Here is a 20,046-nt window from a genome sequence, read left to right as displayed (position 1 = left end):
GATCTATATACGTACCAACTCTCGTACATGTGCGTACATGTTTGCCAGATTTGTGCACCAATAATTTTTTTGCATTATAGGGGGCACTACAGAGCCCTACTGCCACGGCCATGTTCCAGCGTTTGCCCCGTCCTAATGGCTGACGACTTTGAGGTCTGTGCCAAATTCCCGGTGTTTTCGAGCATGTTAAGGCACGCAAAGTGCATGCCAAGTGCTTAAATATGCCTGAAAATGAAAGTAAAATTTGACGTGTTGCCAATGGAGCAGCATTCGAGATATCAAAAATCCCTTCGCAATTTATCATCTACAATGTCTCAGCATCATGTTGACCACTTTTGGTGTCAATCGCATGAAAATCCTAGGAGGAGTATTTAAAAGTTAACCGCATGCAACTGTCAAAAAATCCACCTTTTGTGACTGTCACACTTCCTGGCGCCTGGTGGTGGCGCTATACCCGAGACTCACAATAGGCACATCGATGCGATCGGAATCCTTGGCCGAACATACACACTGCTTTTCATCCCAATAAGACATTTTTTGCTTTAGATATTAGACACCTGCTGTTTCTCTGAATTCGCCATAAATTTGTCGCCTCGCCATGGCAACACCGTTCGAGATATCAAAAATCCCTTCGCAATTTAGCAAGTCCAATGTCTCAGCATCATCTTCACCACGTTTGGTGTCAATCGTATGAATTCCCTAGGAGAAGTATTTAAAAGTTCATGACTGACACACTTCCTGGCGCCTGGTGGTGGCGCTATACCCGGGAGTCACAATAGGCACATCGATGCGATCGGAATCATCAGACAAACAAACACCCCGCATGGCATCACAATAAGATATTTTTTGCCATAGATATTAGACACTTCCTGTTTCTCTAAATTCGCCATGATTTTGTCACCTCGCCATGGCAGAACCGTTCGAGATATCAAAAATCCCTTCGCAATTTAGCAAGTACAATGTCTTGACATCATGATCACCACGTTTGGTGTCAATCCCATGAATCCCCTAGAAGGAGTATTTAAAAGTTCACCGCATGCATTTTTTAAACAATCCAAAATGGCAGACTTCCTGTTGGGCGGAGCTAAAATGTTAGAGGGCGAAAGTTGTTCGGGTCGATGAGATCTATATGCGTACCAACTCTCCTACATGTGCGTACATGTTTGCCCGATCTGTGCACCAATGTTTTTTTTTGCATTACAGGGGGCGCTACAGAGCCCCTGTGCCACGCCCGTGTTCCAGCCTTTGCCCGTTCGCAATGACGGACGACTTTGACGTCTGTGCCAAATTTCAAGAGTTTTCGAGTATGTTTAGGCACCCAAAATGCCCAAAAGTGTTAAAAAAATAAAAATAATAAAAAAAAAAATAAAAATAAAAAAAAAAATAATAAATTCGAGCAAAAACAATAGGGCTTCGCACCTTTCGGTGCAGGCCATTCTGGCCTGCTCCTCGGTGCTCGGGCCCTAAAAATAATAATCCGAGCAAAAACAATAGGGCTTCGCACCTACGGTGCAGGCCATTCTGGCCTGCTCCTCGGTGCTCGGGCCCTAATAAAAAGAAATATAGCTGCAAGCAGCGATGGCGGGCCCTCGCACGTTTTTTTAACGCTACACGGTGCCTCAGAGAAAACGATGCACGGTGGGCACGTGCACCAAGTGGGTAAATATCAGTGGACTATTTCATGTTGCTACTGACCAATTTGGGTACTGTAGGTAAAAGAAACCCCACATTTTAGACAAACGGGGGCACTAGTGAGCCACTTAATAGACACGCCTTTATCTGACCTTTTTGTCAACACTTAACAGCCGACAACTCTCATGTGTGTGCCAAATTTAAAGTTAATCTAAGCACGCCAAGAGCCCTAAATATGCCTGAAATAAAAGTAAAGTTTGGGGCGTTGGCATGGGAACAGCGTTCGAGATGTCAAAAATTCCTTCGCAATTTATCATCTACAATGTCTCAGTATCATGTTCACCACTTTTGGTGTCAATCGCATGAATATCCTAGAAGGAGTATTTAAAAGAACATTGGATGGAACTGTCAAAAAAATTCACCTTTTGTGACTGCCACACTTCCTGGTGCCTGGTGGTGGCGCTATACCCTGGAGTCACAATAGGCACATCGATGCGATCGGAATCTTCAGACGAACAAACACCCCGCGTGTCATCACAATAAGACATTTTTTGCCTTAGATATTAGACACTTCCTGTTTCTCTGATTTCGCCATGAATTTGTCGCCTCGCCATGGCAGAACCGTTCGAGATATCAAAAATCCCTTCGCAATTTAGCAAGTACAATGTCTTGACATCATGTTCACCACGTTTGGTGTCAATCCCATTAATCCACTAGGAGGAGTATTTAAAAGTTCACCGCATGCATTTTTTAAACAATCCAAAATGGCCGACTTCCTGTTGGGCGGAGCTAATATGTTAGAGTACGAAAGATGTTCGGGTCGATGAGATCTATATGCGTACCAACTTTCGTACATGTGCGTGCATGTTTGTCCGATCTATGCACCAATGTTTTTTTTTCCATTACAGGGGGCGCTACAGAGCCCCCCTGCCACGCCCGTGTTCCAGCCTTTGGTTTTCTGCGATGACGGACGACTCTGACATCTGTGCCAAATTTCAAGAGTTTTCGAGTATGTTAAGGCACTCAAAATTCCCAAAAGTGTTGAAAAAAATAATAAAAAAAAAAAAAAGAAAAAAAAAAAAATAATAAAAATAATAATCCGAGCAAAAACAATAGGGCTTCGCACCTTTCGGTGCAGGCCATTCTGGCCTGCTCCTCGGTGCTCGGGCCCTAAATATAGCTGCAAGCAGCGATGGCGGGCCCTCACACGGTTTTTTTACCGCTACACGGTGCCTCCGAGAAAACGATGCACGGTGGGCATGTGCATCAAGTGGGTAAATATCAGTGGACTATTTCATGTTGCTACTGATCCATTTAGGTACTGTAGGTAAAAGAAACCCCACATTTTAGACAAACGGGGGCACTAGTGAGACACTAAATAGACACGCCTTTATCTGACGTTTTTGTCAACACTTAACAGCCGACAACTCTGATGTGTGTGCCAAATTTAAATTTAATCTAAGCACGCCAAGAGCCTTAAATATGTCTGAAATAAAAGTAAAGTTTGACGTGTTGCCATGGGAACAGCGTTCGAGATGTCAAAAATTCCTTCGCAATTTAGCATCTACAATGTCTCAGCATCATGTTGACCACTTCTGGTGTCAATAACATTATTTACCTAGAAAGAGTATTTAAAAGAACATCGCATGCAACTGTAAGCTTAAATAAGCCTTTAAAATGAAAGTAAAATTTGTCGCGTTGCCATAGGAACAACATTCGAGATATCAAAAATCCCTTCGCAATTTATCATCTACAATGTCTCAGCATTATGTTGACCACTTTTGGTGTCAATCGCATGAATATCCTAGAAGGAGTATTTAAAAGTTCACTGCATGAAACTGTAAGGCTTAAATATGCCTTTAAAATGAAAGTGAAGTTTGACACGTTGCCATGGGAACAGCGTTCGAGATATCAAAAATCCCTTCGCAATTTATCATCTACTAAGCCTCGGCATCATGTTGACCACTTTCGGTGTCAATTGCATGATTTTTCTAGAAGGAGTATTTAAAAGAACATTGCCTGGAACTGTCAAAAAAATCCAGCTTTGTAACTGACACACTTCCAGCCGCCTGGTGGTGGTGCTATACCCAGGAGTCACAATAGGCGCATCGATGCGATCAGAATCTTCAGACGAACAAACACCCCGTGTGTCATCACAATAAGATATTTTTTGCCATATATATTAGACACTTCCTGTTTCTCTGATTTCGCCCTGACTTTGCCGCTTCGCCATGGCAACACCGTTCGAGATATCAAAAATCCCTTCGCAATTTAGCAAGTCCAATGTCTTGACATCATGATCACCACGTTTGGTGTCATTTGCATGAATCCCCTAGGAGGAGTATTCAAAAGTATACCGCATGCATTTTTTAAACAATCCAAAATGGCCGACTTCCTGTTGGGCGGAGCTAAAATGTTAGAGGGCGAAAGTTGTTCGGGTCGATGAGATCTATATGTGTACCAACTTTCGTAAATGTGCGTACATGTTTGCCCGATCTGCGCACTCCTGTTTGTTTTTGCATTACAGGGGGCGCTACAGAGCCCCCGTGCCACGCCCGTGTTCCAGCCTTTGCCCGTTCGCAATGACGGACGACTCTGACGTCTGTGCCAAATTTCAAGAGTTTTCGAGTATGTTAAGGCACCCAAAATGCCCAAAAGTGTTAAAAAAAATAAAAATAATAAAAAAAAAAAAAAAAAAAAAAAAAAAGAAATATAGCTGCAAGCAGCGATGGCGGGCCCTCGCACGTTTTTTTACCGCTACACGGTGCCTCCGAGAAAACGATGCACGGTGGGCAAGTGAATCAAGTGGGTAAATATCGGTGGACTATTTATGTTGTTACTGACCCAATTAGGCACTGTAGGTAAAAGAAACCCCACATTTTGGACAAACGGGGGCACTAGTGAGCAACTAAAGAGGCACACCTATGTCTGACCTGTTTGTCAACACTTAACAGTTGACAACTCTGATGTGTGTGCCAAATTTGAAGTTAATTTAAGCATGCCAAGAGGCTTAAATATTCCTGAAATAATAGTAAACTTTGATGCATTGCCATGGCAACAGCGTTCGAGATGTCAAAAATCCCTTCGCAATTTATCATCTACAATGTCTTGGCATCATGTTGACCACTTTTGGTGTCAATCGCATAAACATTCTAGGAGGAGTATTTAAAAGAACATCACATGGAACTGTCAAAAAATCAACCTTTGAGACTGCAACACTTCCTGGCGCCTGGTGGTGGCGCTATACCCGAGACTCACAATAGGCACATCGATGCGATCGGAATCTTCAGACGAACAAACACCTCGCGTGTCATCACTATAAGACATTTTTTGCCTTAGATATTAGACACTTCCTGTTTCTCTGATTTCGCCATGACTTTGCCGCTTCGCCATGGCAACACCGTTCGAGATATCAAAAATCCCTTCGCAATTTAGCAAGTCCACTGTCTTGACATCATGATCACCACGTTTGGTGTCATTTGCATGAATCCCCTAGGAGGAGTATTCAAAAGTTCACTGCATGCATTTTTTAAACAATCCAAAATGGCGGACTTCCTGTTGGGCGGAGCCAAAATGTTAGAGGGCGAAAGTTGTTCGGGTCGATGAGATCTATATGTGTACCAACTCTCGTACATGTGCGTACATTTTTGCCGAATCTGTGCCCCAATGTTTGTTTTTGCATTACAGGGGGCGCTACAGAGCTCCCTTGCCACGCCCGTGTTCCAGCCTTTGCCCAGTCCTAATGGCCGACGACTCTGACGTCTCTGCCAAATTTCAAGAGTTTTCGAGTATGTTTAGGCACCCAAAATGCCCAAAAGTGTTAAAAAAAAATAATAATAAAAATAATAAATCCGAGCAAAAACAATAGGGCTTCGCACCTTTCGGTGCAGGCCATTCTGGCCTGCTCCTCGGTGCTCGGGCCCTAATAAATATAGCTGCAAGCAGCAATGGCGGGCCCTCGCACGTTTTTTTACCGCAACACGGTGCCTCTGAGAAAACGATGCACGGTGGGCATGTGCATCAAGTGGGTAAATATCAGTGGACTATTTCATGTTGCTACTGACCCATTTAGGTACTGTAGGTAAAAGAAACCCCATATTTTAGACAAACGGGGGTGCTAGTCAGCCACTAAATAGACACGCCTTTATCTGACGTTTTTGTCAACACTTAACAGCCGAAAACTCTGATGTGTGTGCCAAATATAAAGTTCAACTAAGCACGCCAAGAGCCTTAAACATGCCTGAAATTAAAGTAACGTTTGACGCGTTGCCATGGGAACAGCATTCGAGATGTCAAAAATTCCTTCGCAATTTATCATCTACAATGTCTCGGCATCATGTTGACCACTTCTCGTGTCAATCGCATGAATCCCATACGAGGAGTATTTAAAGGTTCACAGCATGTAACAGTCAGCCTTAAATATGCTGGAAAGTGAAAGCAAAGTTTGACGCGTTGCCATGGGAACAGCGTTTGAGATATCAAAAATCCCTTCGCAATTTATCATCTACAATGTCTCACCATTATGTTGACCACTTCTGGAGTCAATCACATTATTTCCTCAGGAGGAGTATTTAAAAGTTTACCGCATGCAGATGTAAGGTTTAAATATGCCTTAAAAACGAAAGTAAAGTTTGACAGGTTGCCATGGGAACAGCGTTTGAGATATCAAAAATCCCTTCGCAATTTATCATCTACAATGTCTCGGCATCATGTTGACCACTTTTGGTAACAATCGCATGAAAATCCTAGAAGGAGTATTTAAAAGAACATCGCATGGAACTGTGAAAAAAAATCACCTTTGTGACTGACACACTTCCTGGCGCCTGGTGGTGGCGCTATACCCGGGAGTCACAATAGGCACATCGATGCGATCGGAATCTTTAGACGAACAAACATCCCGCATGGCATCACAATAAGATATTTTTTGCCTCAGATATTAGACACTTCCTGTTTCTCTGAATTCGCCATGAATTCGTCGCCTCGCCATGGCGGAACCGTTCGAGATATCAAAAATCCCTTCGCAATTTAGCAAGTCCAATGTCTCGACATCATGTTTACCACTTTTGGTGTCAATCGCATTCATCCTCTAGGAGGAGTATTTAAAAGTTCACCGCATGCATTTTTTTAAAAATCCAAAATGGCGGACTTCCTGTTGGGCGGAGCTTAAATGTTAGAGGGCGAAAGTTGTTCGGGTCGATGAGATCTATATGTGTACCAACTCTCGAACATGTGCGTACATTTTTGCCCGATCTGTGCCCCAATGTTTGTTTTTGCATTACAGGGGGCGCTACAGAGCTCCCTTGCCACGCCCGTGGTCCAGCCTTTGCCCGGACCTGATGGCCGACGACTCTGACGTCTGTGCAAAATTTCAAGACTTTTCGAGTATGTTTAGGCACCCAAAGTGCCCAAAAGTGTTAAAAAAAAATAATAATAATAATAAAAAAAATAATAATCCGAGCAAAAACAATAGGGCTTCGCACCTTTCGGTGCAGGCCATTCTGGCCTGCTCCTCGGTGCTCGGGCCCTAAATATAGCTGCAAGCAGCGATGGCGGGCCCTCGCACATTATTTTTCCGCTACACGGTGCGTCCGAGAAAACGATGCACGGTGGGCAAGGGCCTCAAGTGGGTAAATATCAGTGGGCTATTTAATGTTGTTACTGACCCATTTGGGGACTGTAGGTAAAAGAAACCCCACATTTTAGACAAACGGGGGGGGGGTGGCTAGTCAGCCACTAAATAGACACGCCTTTATCTGACCTTTTTGTCAACACTTAACTGCCAACAACTCTGATGTGTGTGCCAAATTTAAAGTTAATCCAAACACGCCAAGAGCCTTAAAAAAGCCTTAAATAAAAGTAAAGTTTGACGCGTTGCCATGGGAACAGCATTCGAGATGTCAAAAATTCCTTCGCAATTTAGCATCTCCAATGTCTCAGCATCATGTTGACCACTTCTGGTGTCAATCGAATGAATATTCTAGAAGGAGTATTTAAAAGTTCACTGCATGGAACTGAAAGGCTTCAATATGCCTTTAAAATGAAAGTAAAGTTTGACACGTTGCCATGGGAACAGCATTCGAGATATCAAAAATCCCTTCGCAATTTATCATCTACAATGTCTCAGCATCATGTTGACCACTTTTGGTGTCAATCGAATGAATATTCTAGAAGGAGTATTTAAAAGAACATCGGATGGAACTGTCAAAAAAATCCACCTATGTGACTGACACACTTCCTGGCGCCTGGTGGTGGCGCTATACCCGAGACTCACAATAGGCACATCGATGCGATCGGAATCTTCAGACGAACAAACACCCCGCGTGTCATCACAATAAGACATTTTTTGCCTTAGATATTAGACACTTCCTGTTTCTCTGATTTCGCCATGACTTTGTCGCTTCGCCATGGCAGAACCGTTCGAGATATCAAAAATCCCTTCGCAATTTAGCAAGTACAATGTCTCGACATCATGATCACCACGTTTGGTGTAAATCCCATGAATCCCCTAGAAGGAGTATTCAAAAGTTCACCGCATGCATTTTTTAAACAATCCGAAATAGCCGACTTCCTGTTGGGCGGAGCTTAAATGTTAGAGGGCGAAAGTTGTTCGGGTCGATGAGATCTATATGTGTACCAACTCTCGTACATGTGCGTACATTTTTGCCCGATCTGTGCCCCAATGTTTGTTTTTGAATTACAGGGGGCACTACAGAGCTCCCTTGCCACGCCCGTATTCCAGCCTTTGCATGAGCCTAGTGGCACGCGACTCTGACGTGTGTGCCAAATTTCAAGACTTTTCGAGTATGTTAAGGCTCCCAAATTAGCACAAGTGTTGAAAAAAATAAAAAAAAAAAAAATAATAAATTCGAGCAAAAACAATAGGGCGTCGCACCTGTCGGTGCAGGCCATTCTGGCCTGCTCCTCGGTGCTCGGGCCCTAATAAATCCGAGCAAAAACAATAGGGCTTCGCACCTTTCGGTGCAGGCCATTCTGGCCTGCTCCTCGGTGCTCGGGCCCTAATAATCCGAGCAAAAACAATAGGGCTTCGCACCTTTCGGTGCAGGCCATTCTGGCCTGCTCCTCGGTGCTCGGGCCCTAATTACTTAGTAACTAGTTACACCCAACAGTGGTCATTTTTAACCCAGCATGTGTTCTGTCCAATATCTACCCATTATGGGTCAAAAATAACCCAGCCATGTTTAGAGTCTGGTAACACCTAAAAATAGTTTTTTTCAACTTTAATCTTAACACGTTAAGTGAAAAGTTTAAGGTGAAAAAAATGTACACTAAACAACACCTAAAAAATTAAGTTTTTCAACTTGAATTTTTCACAAATTGAAGTAACAAGTTGAAGTAATTTTTAAGTTAATCTAACTTTCACTTTGTGTATTTAATAAATGTAGAAATCAACATGATTCCTTTATACATTTAAAATATACAAATACTTATTATTTTGTTGTTATTATTAAAGTTCACTGTAAAAAAAATCTGTAGAAATTGCAGCTGGGTTGCCGGTAACTTACCGTAGATTTAAATTTATGTTTTTTACTGGCAACACTTTGTTCAAAGTCAAATGAACACTCAACACTTAGAAGTCTTTGTCTTTACAGAGTAAAACCAAAAAAACAGCATCAAGCAAAACATTCTGGGAAACAAAATCTGAAGCAAAAAACAGAAAAAGGTTGATGATGATTTCTGGTTCACAGAATGCTTTGCATGAGGCTGTTATTGTATAGTTTTATTCTGTAAAGATAAAGACTTGTTAATATTTAAAATTTATTTAACTTTGAACAAACTCTTGCCAGTAAATAACAAAAATTTAAATCTACGGTAAATTACTGGCAACCCAGCTGCAATAACATTGCAATTTCTATGGAATTTTTTTACAGTGTTTTATTAGACTTGTTTGTTTAATGTGGATATAAATGATATTTCTTTATCACAAAAAATACCTCTCAAATGTTTTTATATCAGTTTATAATCGAATAATGTTTGTATGTGATTTTTAAGTTAACTGTAAAGGAAACAAAATGTTTGATTTCTTCTGGGTTTTCATGAGGGTCAAAGGTGTAATGATCAACCTGAGGGCAAGAAAAAGTTTCAGCATGAAGAGTTTTCTGCTAAGCTTTCTCTACATCCTCAGAGGATACGCTCACAATATTTTTAGACTCATCTGAAATGGAATAACTTTTAGAAATAATAATTAAAGAATAATAATCATTTAACAATAATAATTAATTTATAATCCATAAAAATACATGGAGGTGTTTGTTTGGTATTGGTAGATGGACACATGGGGCTTATACTGTAACTAAGCAATAATTGATTGTTCAACAAGGGCAAAATGATTTTTCGAACTTACACAGATGACAGTGTACAAATAAGATAAACCATGTTTTATTCTGCAAACAAAAAAGTTTAATACTGGGATAAAAAGTTGATCAGTATTTGATTGATTTCAACAAGATGCAAATTTTGATACAATCATTTTTAAAAAATGTATAAGGGGAGAAGCTTCTAAAACACCTTGTATATACTGTAGGACTATATCCTAAACAATATACAAAATGAATGTATTAATTAAAAATTTATTGAAGTTTACACTGATAAACATTCAGCAGCTGGGCTACAAATCACAGAAATGCACTTTAAAACTTTTCAAAGGCAGATTTTATGATCTCAGACTTAACAGCTGTGGTTACCAACCGCATACCAACCCAACACATCTCTCATCCCCTTGAGGTTGTTTTTGGCATCTGTTGACATTTATAGACCAAGATAAAATGCAAATGCATGAATCAAAACTTCTGCATTAAATTTCCAAGCTGGTAACTTTACTGCGTATAACACAGCTCATCATATTCTCCCAACAAATATATAATGCTTTGTCTAAACACAGTAAAACATCAATTTAGAGCAGTACTGTAGACCTTAAATGCAGAAAGTGTTGGCATGAATGCCAATTAATTGACATGCCAAAATGTTATTTAAGAAATTATTTGTACACTGGACATTGATGAAACACTACATTTAAGCATTCACATGTTCATTTATGAGATAACATATCAGAAGAAATAGATGTCTTTATGAGCCTTTAATCTAATTACAGGCTGCATTAAGTTTTTTGGGTGCTACAGACTGTATTTAGTAATTATTTGATGTTGTCTGAAATAAGTTTTGAAAAGTGTCTGAAAAAAGGGATTAAGAGATGTTGAACCTCATTAATTTTTTATCGTTTTTGATGAAAAAAAAACTAGGAATGTAAAACTAGGAAAACGATTTTGCTTTAAAGAAAATACATCCTTCCATGTCTTACCGTACTGATATTATTTTGATAATAAAAAAATTGACATTAAACATTATTTATTAAACATCATTTATTATACATTAAGTAAATTACATTTACATTTGTTTTTGTTGAAATTAAAACCTTATAATAACATGTGATATTCCAGATATCATTCTATACATTGCCACATGTGATTGTTATTGGTACTGTTTGGATTCAACAGCCACATGTAATGAAAATGACTAAAGCTGCGGATATAGATTTGTTCATTTCAGATATCTCAGGGTTTTGGCATCACTGCCTGCTGTTGGCAGCAACATCACACGCTGGGTTTTTGATCCTCATCACAGCGGCTGTTTGTGACAGTTTTCAATATCAAAAGAAGACAGAACTTATCAAATGAAGTCAGACAGAGATGAAATAAATAAAAACAAATAAACATTTTCATCAAAGAGCCTATCAAGACAACATAATGTCTCACAGTATCTGACTGGTTAAGAAACCTCTTATATTTATGCTTAAAAAAGAATCAGAGGCCATTATATTATTATATTGTTATAAGTTATTGTAACTTCAATTTCCTATAAATTACCAATATTCACGATACAGCAAGTCCTTACTGCTTTTTTAAAATGTTAACCAAATAATAGGGTTGCAAAATTAAAAAGAAAATGAATCGGGATTACAATTACGGGCGAAACAATTATCACCATAATTTCTGTGCGTTTCGCCAGTATGTTTGGTCACCAAATACAGTGGTGAATCAGTGATTTTAAAATTGATAAGTTGACGTGTCCTGTTGAAGTTTGGATTTTTTACTAACAACATAACTCCCATAATTGTTATTTACATTATATTATTTATTTTGGATGTTTAGAATTATACCATGCAGCTGTTCACAGAAAGTTAAAACATTTCAAAACTTCAATATAAAAGCTAATAATCGGCAATAATAACCGCAAATACAATATCAAGATAAATAATAGGCAATTATGATTTTTTTGTCATAATCGTGCAGCCCTACCACATATTACAAATATTAAAGCCAAACCTTCCACTGAGAAAAAAAGTCCCTGACTGACTGTGAACAGCAATAATATGTTTCAGTGTTCAAGTTGCTATAAGGGTGCTGTGCAGTGATGATACACATAATCGTTGGGTGTAGCGTTGATAGCTGTGTTTTATCTTACCTGTAAATAAAACCCTAAAGTCACTTTAGGGAAGTCCATGTTTGCAATGCAGGCATTTATTCCAGTAATGTACTTAAATAGGGACAGATATCCCAACGCTTTCTCACAAGAATTCTTACATATTTAACGAGTTGGCTAATTCGTATTAATTCAGTCCCTTTAAAATAAAGTCCCTTTATTTTAGGTTGTTTAAAGGCGCTCTAAGCAAATCTGGGTAACGTCACTTTTTGTTGATGTTTGAACTGTTTTCAAACAAACAGACCGTGGCTAACTCCTCCTCCTCCCTTCTGTGCTTTCATGAACGCGCCCAACCCCCACCCTCAAATCCTTCTTGTCGTTTATTGGCTCGAAAACTTTGTTATGGTTTCTGTTTGTAGGTTTGGCCACTTTGTTTATATTGCAGTTTGTGGAGCCTGGGCTGTCTAATAAATTCCATTTTTTACAGTTTGATCAGCGGACAGGCAGCAAGCAGATAGTGAGGAGATGTTTGCTGTATGTAACAAAAAATGTTTTATGGTCTAAAATGCCTGAATTCGCTAAGAGCACCTTTAAGCTACTGAGAATGCGCACAGGTTGGAAAGTGCCTCATAGACAGTTTCAGCAGTAACAACATACGTGCATCTGATGAAACATCTATATAGAGCACCTCCCCCTTGAGAATATCAGTCTTTATCAACTGATGATTGGTTCTTTTAACTCTTTCCCCGCTATTGACCAGTTATCTCGTCAATTACGAGAAAAACGCTTCCCTGCCAATGATGAGTTTTTACGGCAATCCATATTTCCGCTATTATCCACAAGGTGGTGCTCTTACCTAACTTATAAAACACTAAAGCATTCACTGATTAAAAAACAGTAAAAACTCTGTGTCATCGTTCTGAATCTGATCTCTAACAAACATTATCTCAGCTTTTTGCTTAAATTTGGTCTTTATGAAGAAACCTAACCATATTTAAGGGGTGATAAAAAGAGAACAAATGAAGATGAAACTTTTTTTTAAAGCAGAGGGTCTGTTCTTTCATTTGATCAAAAGAAGAAGAATTTCTGGAAGGCATTTAACTTTTGTGAAAAATCTGAAAATCATAAAAAAGTGCTGCCACTGGCCGACAATTTAAAAAAAAAAACGTTGACGCTGGAAGGTGGGACTTTTGTTGCTAGAGCAGACATATCTTGTTTTATCCAATATTTTTGACCAATCAGAATCAAGGAGTGGAACTGTTTTATAATAATTCATAAATTATTTATATAAACAGAACCAAGGATTATCTGCAAAGTGCAGTTTGTATCATTCGTATTCTTTATTATTACACGGCTCTCTGGAATGCTTGATTCTGATTGGTCAGTTGAGAAATTTGCAGGTTCGTTCTTTTCAAATAATAACCGCTCCAAAGTAATAACGCATAGCCGGTACTATTTGTATGTTTAAAATCCCTCCGCGCCAACAAAGATTACTGTTTGGTGCCATCTTGTGACAAACACTGGACAACCACAATTAAGAATGGAACATTTTGACATTAATTTTAACATGTACGGAAAAAACAAAACATTTAAACAGTGGATAGAAGAACGAAAAACGACAAGACACAGAGAGCTTACTGAGACTGAACTTGACAAAATAGAGCACAGCTACGAAGCCAACACACAAAAAAATAAAGAATGGGCATTAAAACTTCTCAAAGACTGGCTAAAAGAGAAAAAAATGGAGACAGACAAGTATGAAGCAGAGGATCTTAATAAGGTATTACGATCATTTTATGCATCTGTGCAAAGTTTCGCGGAAGGATAAAATGTTAATTTAAAACAAATATGCCAATAAAATGTTTCAAATTCATATTCATGTCCAGTTTTTTTTCTTATGTAGCAAGTAGCCGTGTAATAAGCGGGATAATGTAGAGGCAGCCTGTAGTTATCCCTTACTTAGTGAAGTTTAAATCGATTTGGCAGTTTTTACTGAACAACAACACAAAAACATCTGTCAATCTAAATAAGTCACTGTCACAGCTTTACACTTGATTTATAAATAATCACATATATTATTTTTGCCTGAAGGACATACTGTATCTGTCATGGATAGGGTCGATAACCCCAAAACATTTATTTCCATTGCACATCACAGCTAGCATTTGGTGATCTCTCTGCTGTTATCATATAGATGTTCTTCAAGAAAAGCCAACGTCTTCTGCCAGGACTTCTCCTGAGCCTGACTGTGAGACACAGTCTCTCCTCCCCACACCATCATCACTAAAATACAAACCAATGACATCTCAGTATTATATACTAAAAGTAAGCATGTTATATTTGTAACTCTGTCTGGGGAAATCCATGCTATAATCTAAAAATGAGATTAGGAGTATCAGTTGATTTCACATTGATTTTAATCTGACATGACCTTACTCTATATTAAAGATATCAAGATTATATGATTCAAACAACCTGGCTAATTTAGGTCACGCCAATGAAGATAAGGCAAGAAGAAGTTCTTTAGGTAACCTATATAACTTCCCACATTACATCATATTGTTATACAGCAGATATCAGCTATCAACCATGCACTGATCGTAATTACATCATACAGACAAACAACAAACTTCAGGTGTGTTGTAAGTGTTCATGGACTTTCACCTTTGGTTTTCGCCTCCAGCAACTTGAAGTGGCTGAATCGGACGTGAGGACTGTAGGGCGGCTCGATCAGGTGACCCGCGCCAGGATACGAGAGAAGTGTCAGCAGATGACTGTTTCCAGCTTTCTCCATCATCTTCTTTATCTAAAGAAACATTATGGAAAGGTGAGCTTTAAAACATTAACTTTATTTAATGATACATTTTATCATTTTTTTTTAACTCACATCTGCTGCTGACTCCGAAGACGGCCAGTTTTGATCATCTTCACCAACAATTAATAAAACAGGACAGTTGATCTTGCTTATCTGGTAAAAAAACAAACCCAGTTGAATAAACTGAATGACAAACTCAATGAGAACAAAATTCACCCTCCCTATACTGTACCTGAATTTTTTTGGTAGGGTCTTCGGGAATCGGCAGCAACAGATCTCGCCAAATCAATCTCATTTTTTCATCATATCGGATTTTGTCAACATTCCTTAGCATCAACATAATGAAAGTTTTATTAGTTAATCAATAACAAAGGCGATGCTCCATAAATCTAAATAAAAGTAATCTTAATAATGATGTCTGCAGTATGAGTTACTTACTGTTGGAGCGCTGCATAGACATCTGCCAAAGATCCACTGAGCGGCATGATGTGATTTCCATTAATACAAACCACACACCTGGGCTGTAATTGAAATTGGTGTTTAAATATATTAGTACTGCATGAACGTCACAGTATTGGTAATGATAAATGACGCCTGCGTACCTGTATAATCTCTGAGTATGCAGTCATGGCCAATGTTACAGAGACACCAAATGACATCCCCATCATGGCAACTTTGTCAGGACAAACTTTGGGATGTTTTTTTAGCCATGCAAACGCCGTCTGGGAAATAAATTTAACATGGTTTAAAAAGGAAGCCACATATAAAAATTTTGCCATCATTCACATAACATCAAGATAGTCGAAACTATAAGACTTTTATCTTTTGTGGACCACAAAATAAAATCCTTCAGTACATATAAAGGACACGTTTAAAGAACACCACCACCGTTTTTCAATATCTTACTATGTTCTTACCTTAACTTAGACGAATAAATACATACCTATCTTTTTTCAATGTATGCACTTTTAGGGCCCTATTTTAACGATCTAAGCGCATTGTCTAAAGCGCACAACGCAACGTCTAAATGGGCGTGTCCGAATTCACTTTTGCTAATTTAACGACGGGAAAAATGGTTATTGCGCCGAACGCATGGTCGAAAAGGGTAGGTCCTATTGTAATGGGAGTATTTTGGGCGTAACGTGCAGTAAACCAATGAGAGACTCAGCTCTCATCCCCTTTAAAAGCAAGTTGCGCTGGCGCTATGTCTAATCCCTATTTAGATGACGGGTTTTGTAAACTGAAAAACTAAGCGGAGGAAGAAGATCCCCGGTTTAAGATTAATGTTAAATAATTGTGTTGTTTTTCACTTGTATTGAAATTGTTATTTTTTTATTAAAACCTTTAAACCCCGTTTTCTTTTAGTCATGGAAGTAAAAAGCAGGCTTTTAATTGCTTTAAATGTATGGCTATCCAATATCATCAAAACATAATTTACAAGTATCTAAGATAAGGTTTGTACTCTGAAAAATACTTTATTTGTAACAAACAGGAGATAAAGAATACAAACGGCTCTCCCCACGTTTCAGCACTTTGGACAGCGGTTTTTTAGCAAAGAGTTTTTTTAAGCATTACTTAAAAATGTTTCTCATCTCACCATATCCACAGTCATCATATACAATAAATCCGTGAGGTATAACATTAAAAAAAAAATAATTTACAAACAGACGCATTTGTTCAAAGCAAAGCATTTATTTACTTACCAGGCTACAGGTGAAGCAGTTCTTTGCGCCTTCTAACGTCTCATAATTAGTCCTCATTTATGTCCAAGAGACTCAATAATAATCTTTTACATTCAATCCTTTAATCTTTCATATTTAAAAGCATTTTTGTGCTGCTGCGCATTCATGTACTTTGTGATAAGCAAACCCGCGTTGTCCTCCCGTATAGGCGCATTTTACTAATGCGCTCTTTAAATAACATAAAACACATGGCGCCATTGACTTTAGACTTTAGACCAGGTTTTTGTTGGTCAATGGCGTAGTCTATTTTAGTTGCCTCAAAATAGCAACGCGCCAACAATGCGCCTGAACACACCTCATTTTCAGACCAGAACGCCCATGGGCGCAAAAGGGGGCGCAAATGCATTTGCTATTTAAAGTATAAATATGCTAAATATATAAAAAGTCCATGTGCTATATAGGTTTTATACACTTTTTTAAAGCCGAATATTTGCTTCATTGCATGAAAACAAGCAGTTTGGACATTCTGCCATTAAAAATGACTTTCTAGGAAAGAAAGAAAGAACAAAAGTAAATATGTATGGTCACCTCAAAGTAGGCGTTATCCACATGCTCAAGTTTTCCCGAAGCGTTCAGGAACCCAATGTACTCCAGAGCCAGTGAGACATAGCCATGTGATGCCAAGAGAGCCGAATGGTGCTCAGCTCGACCCCCCTGTCCTCCAGACAGGTCTAGCACAGCAGGAAAAGGTCCAGAACCTACATTAAACAAAGCATGTCCATTTAAAATCAGTCCCTGGAGTGTCTCTAAATGTAGACTGAATGTGATTTACCTTCGTCTACGTGTACAAGGTTACATGCTAGGTTGCTTTTAAAATAAGTGCTTCCCTTGTGTTTAAGATGTCATTAGCAAAAAATCTGTTTCTGGATGACTGTTTCGAATGTCTTTCATAGCTACAAAGTGCATTCAAACTTCACTTATAACTTTTGTGTCAATGAAAAGTCTATTTGTTAAATTTAAATCATCAATACATGATACAAAGTAAGTAGGAATTAGTGTTTACTAGGAATAGACCAATAATGTATATTCATTAAAACAATGTATTATGTAATTTTTAAGTATTTAGCTATTTGTGATGGAAATTTATGTATGTACACTCACCTAAAGGATTATTAGGAACACCTGTTCAATTTCTCATTAATGCAATTATCTAATCAACCAATCACATGGCAATTGCTTCAATGCATTTAGGGGTGTGGTCCTGGTCAAGACAATCTCCTGAACCCCAAACTGAATGTCAGAATGGGAAAAAAAGGTGATTTAAGCAATTCTGAGTGTGGCATAGTTGTTAGTGCCGGTCTGAGTATTTCTGCTCAGTTACTGGGATTTTCACGCACAACCATTTCTAGGGTTTACAAAGAATGGTGTGAAAAGGGAAAAACATCAAGTATGCGGCAGTCCTGAGGGCGAAAATGCCTTGTTGATGTTAGAGGTCAGAGGAGAATGGGCCGACTGATTCAAGCTGATAGAAGAGCAACTTTGATTGAAATAACCACTCGTTACAACCGAGGTATGCAGCAAAGCATTTGTAAAGCCACAACACGCACAACCTTGAGGCAGATGGACTACAACAGCAGAAGACCCCACCAGGTACCACTCATCTCCACTACAAATAGGAAAAAGAGGCTACAATTTGCACGGGCTCACCAAAATTAGACAGTTGAAGACTTGAAAAATGTTGCCTGGTCTGATGAGTCTCAATTTCTGTTGAAACATTCTGTCGTAAACAGAATGAGAACATGGATCCATCATGCCTTGTTACCACTGTGCAGGCTGGTGGTGGTGGTGTAATGTGTGGGGGATTGTTTTCTTGGCACAATTTAGGCCCCTTAGTGCCAACTGGGCATCGTTTAAATGCCACGGCCTACCTGAGCATTGTTTCTGACCATGTCCATCCCTTTATGACCACCATGTACCCATCCTCTGATGGCTACTTCCAGCAGGATAATGCAGCATGTCACAAAGCTCGAATCATTTCAAATTGGTTTCTTGGACATGACAATAAGTTCACTGTACTAAAATGCCCCCCACAGTCACCAGATCTCAACCCAATAGAGCATCTTTGGGATGTGGTGAAACGGGAGCTTTGTGCCCTGGATGTGCATCCCACAAATCTCCATCAACTGCAAGATGCTATCCTATCAATATGGGCCAAGATTTCTAAAGAATGCTTTCAGCACCTTGTTGAATCAATGCCATGTAGAATTAAGGCAGTTCTGAGGGGGAAATGGGGTCAAACATAGTACTGGTATGGTGTTCCTAATAATCCTTTAGGTGGGTGTATATTTGTGTATGCTGCATTGCATTACAAATACATCATCATATGTTCATCGGCCAAAAAAACAGCCCACCCTAAAAAGACAATAGCCCACTTACAGCTGTTTAGCATAAGACATTGAAAAATCTTTTTTGGTAATAGTATTGCACACCTGAAGGAATGAATAGGGTCCCTTTAATTCCCCTCTCTGTGACTTCAACCCTCTGGACGCCTGAAGCCAAATACCAGCGCTCGACCGGAGCTGATGTGAGGGGAGTTAGATACTTATAGACTTTAGCAATGTGTCCCTCATATACAGAAATGAACACCTTAACTGGCGTTTGGACATTGCTCTTCTGAAATCTGTTTGAAACCAAAACAAAAAGCGGATTTAAGAGAGTGCACCTTTAAAATATTAGTGAGTTCACTGCTATTGTTTTATTGCTCACCTGCAACCTGGTTTACTTTCAGGGACCGGTCTCATACTCCACAAAAGTCCCATAGGTTCAATTCCCTCAAAAGTCCCACCTTCACTTTTATCTCTGGAAACTACAAACGCATCAGCAATTTACTCATTACAATGACAATATGAGACAAAGACAGAGTTTTTGCATTTATAATTGTGATTGAATCAAAAATGCTGAAAATTAATGATGTACTGTACCTTTAACAGTTCCTGAAGAATCACTGACGTAATGGCCAAACGCTTCCCATTCAACCCCATCATCGGAGTTGAGACGTCCATGAAGAGTAACTTTAGAGTTAGCAGGCAAGTGTTTAACATCTATTTCGATTTTTGAATCAACCAAACAGCTTGAAGGGTGAACAGAAAGTGAAATACTCTGTTTTGTTTCTGCCATTATTGATTATTTTCTCTGAAGAACAAACTAGAAGTCAGGATGAAAACGGGCCGTGTCAAAGGCTTTATAAGACATTCACCTGGATTTTGCCCTGTAAGATTCAGACTGATAGCTCCTTATTTGGATGTAACGTTCAAAGACAAACACTGATGCCATAAACACGTAACATGTTATTGAAACTGGTGATAACTGATGACTTTTATGGTAAGGTACTTATATGGACTTAACCCAGAGCCTTTTAGAAAGAGTTTTGCCAACGGAAGTCCAAAAAGCTCAGCCGTCACGTGATTCATGGAGACTTCA

At 39.1% G+C, this 20,046-nt stretch overlaps 1 protein-coding gene and 1 long non-coding RNA gene across 2 annotated transcripts in view; one reads left to right on the top strand and one right to left on the bottom strand.

The window, feature by feature from the left end:
• The window catches only part of LOC129434383 (uncharacterized), a 60,605-nt gene extending 40,916 nt beyond the window's left edge, over window positions 1–19,689 (top strand). The window contains exons 5-6 of the long non-coding RNA XR_008640742.2: window positions 14,753–14,896; window positions 19,557–19,689. This is a non-coding gene — a long non-coding RNA (uncharacterized lncRNA). The remainder of the gene's footprint in view (window positions 1–14,752; window positions 14,897–19,556) is intronic.
• acot19 (acyl-CoA thioesterase 19) lies at window positions 14,162–19,743 on the bottom strand. The gene is made up of 10 exons (XM_055193320.2): window positions 19,548–19,743; window positions 19,333–19,432; window positions 19,056–19,246; window positions 17,155–17,324; window positions 15,487–15,606; window positions 15,323–15,405; window positions 15,117–15,210; window positions 14,957–15,037; window positions 14,734–14,875; window positions 14,162–14,352 (listed from the first exon to the last, which is right to left on the bottom strand). Exons 1-10 carry the CDS (start codon window positions 19,741–19,743, stop codon window positions 14,228–14,230), a joined length of 1,302 nt encoding a protein of 433 aa, XP_055049295.2. The 3' UTR covers window positions 14,162–14,227.
• Between the last annotated feature and the right edge of the window lie 303 nt (window positions 19,744–20,046).

This window comes from Misgurnus anguillicaudatus, chromosome 6 (assembly GCF_027580225.2).
Source record: "Misgurnus anguillicaudatus chromosome 6, ASM2758022v2, whole genome shotgun sequence".
In the NCBI taxonomy this organism is placed as follows: domain Eukaryota; kingdom Metazoa; phylum Chordata; class Actinopteri; order Cypriniformes; family Cobitidae; genus Misgurnus; species Misgurnus anguillicaudatus.
The sequence above is the reverse complement of the archived record's forward strand: the minus strand, read 5'-3'. Positions and strand labels throughout refer to the sequence as shown.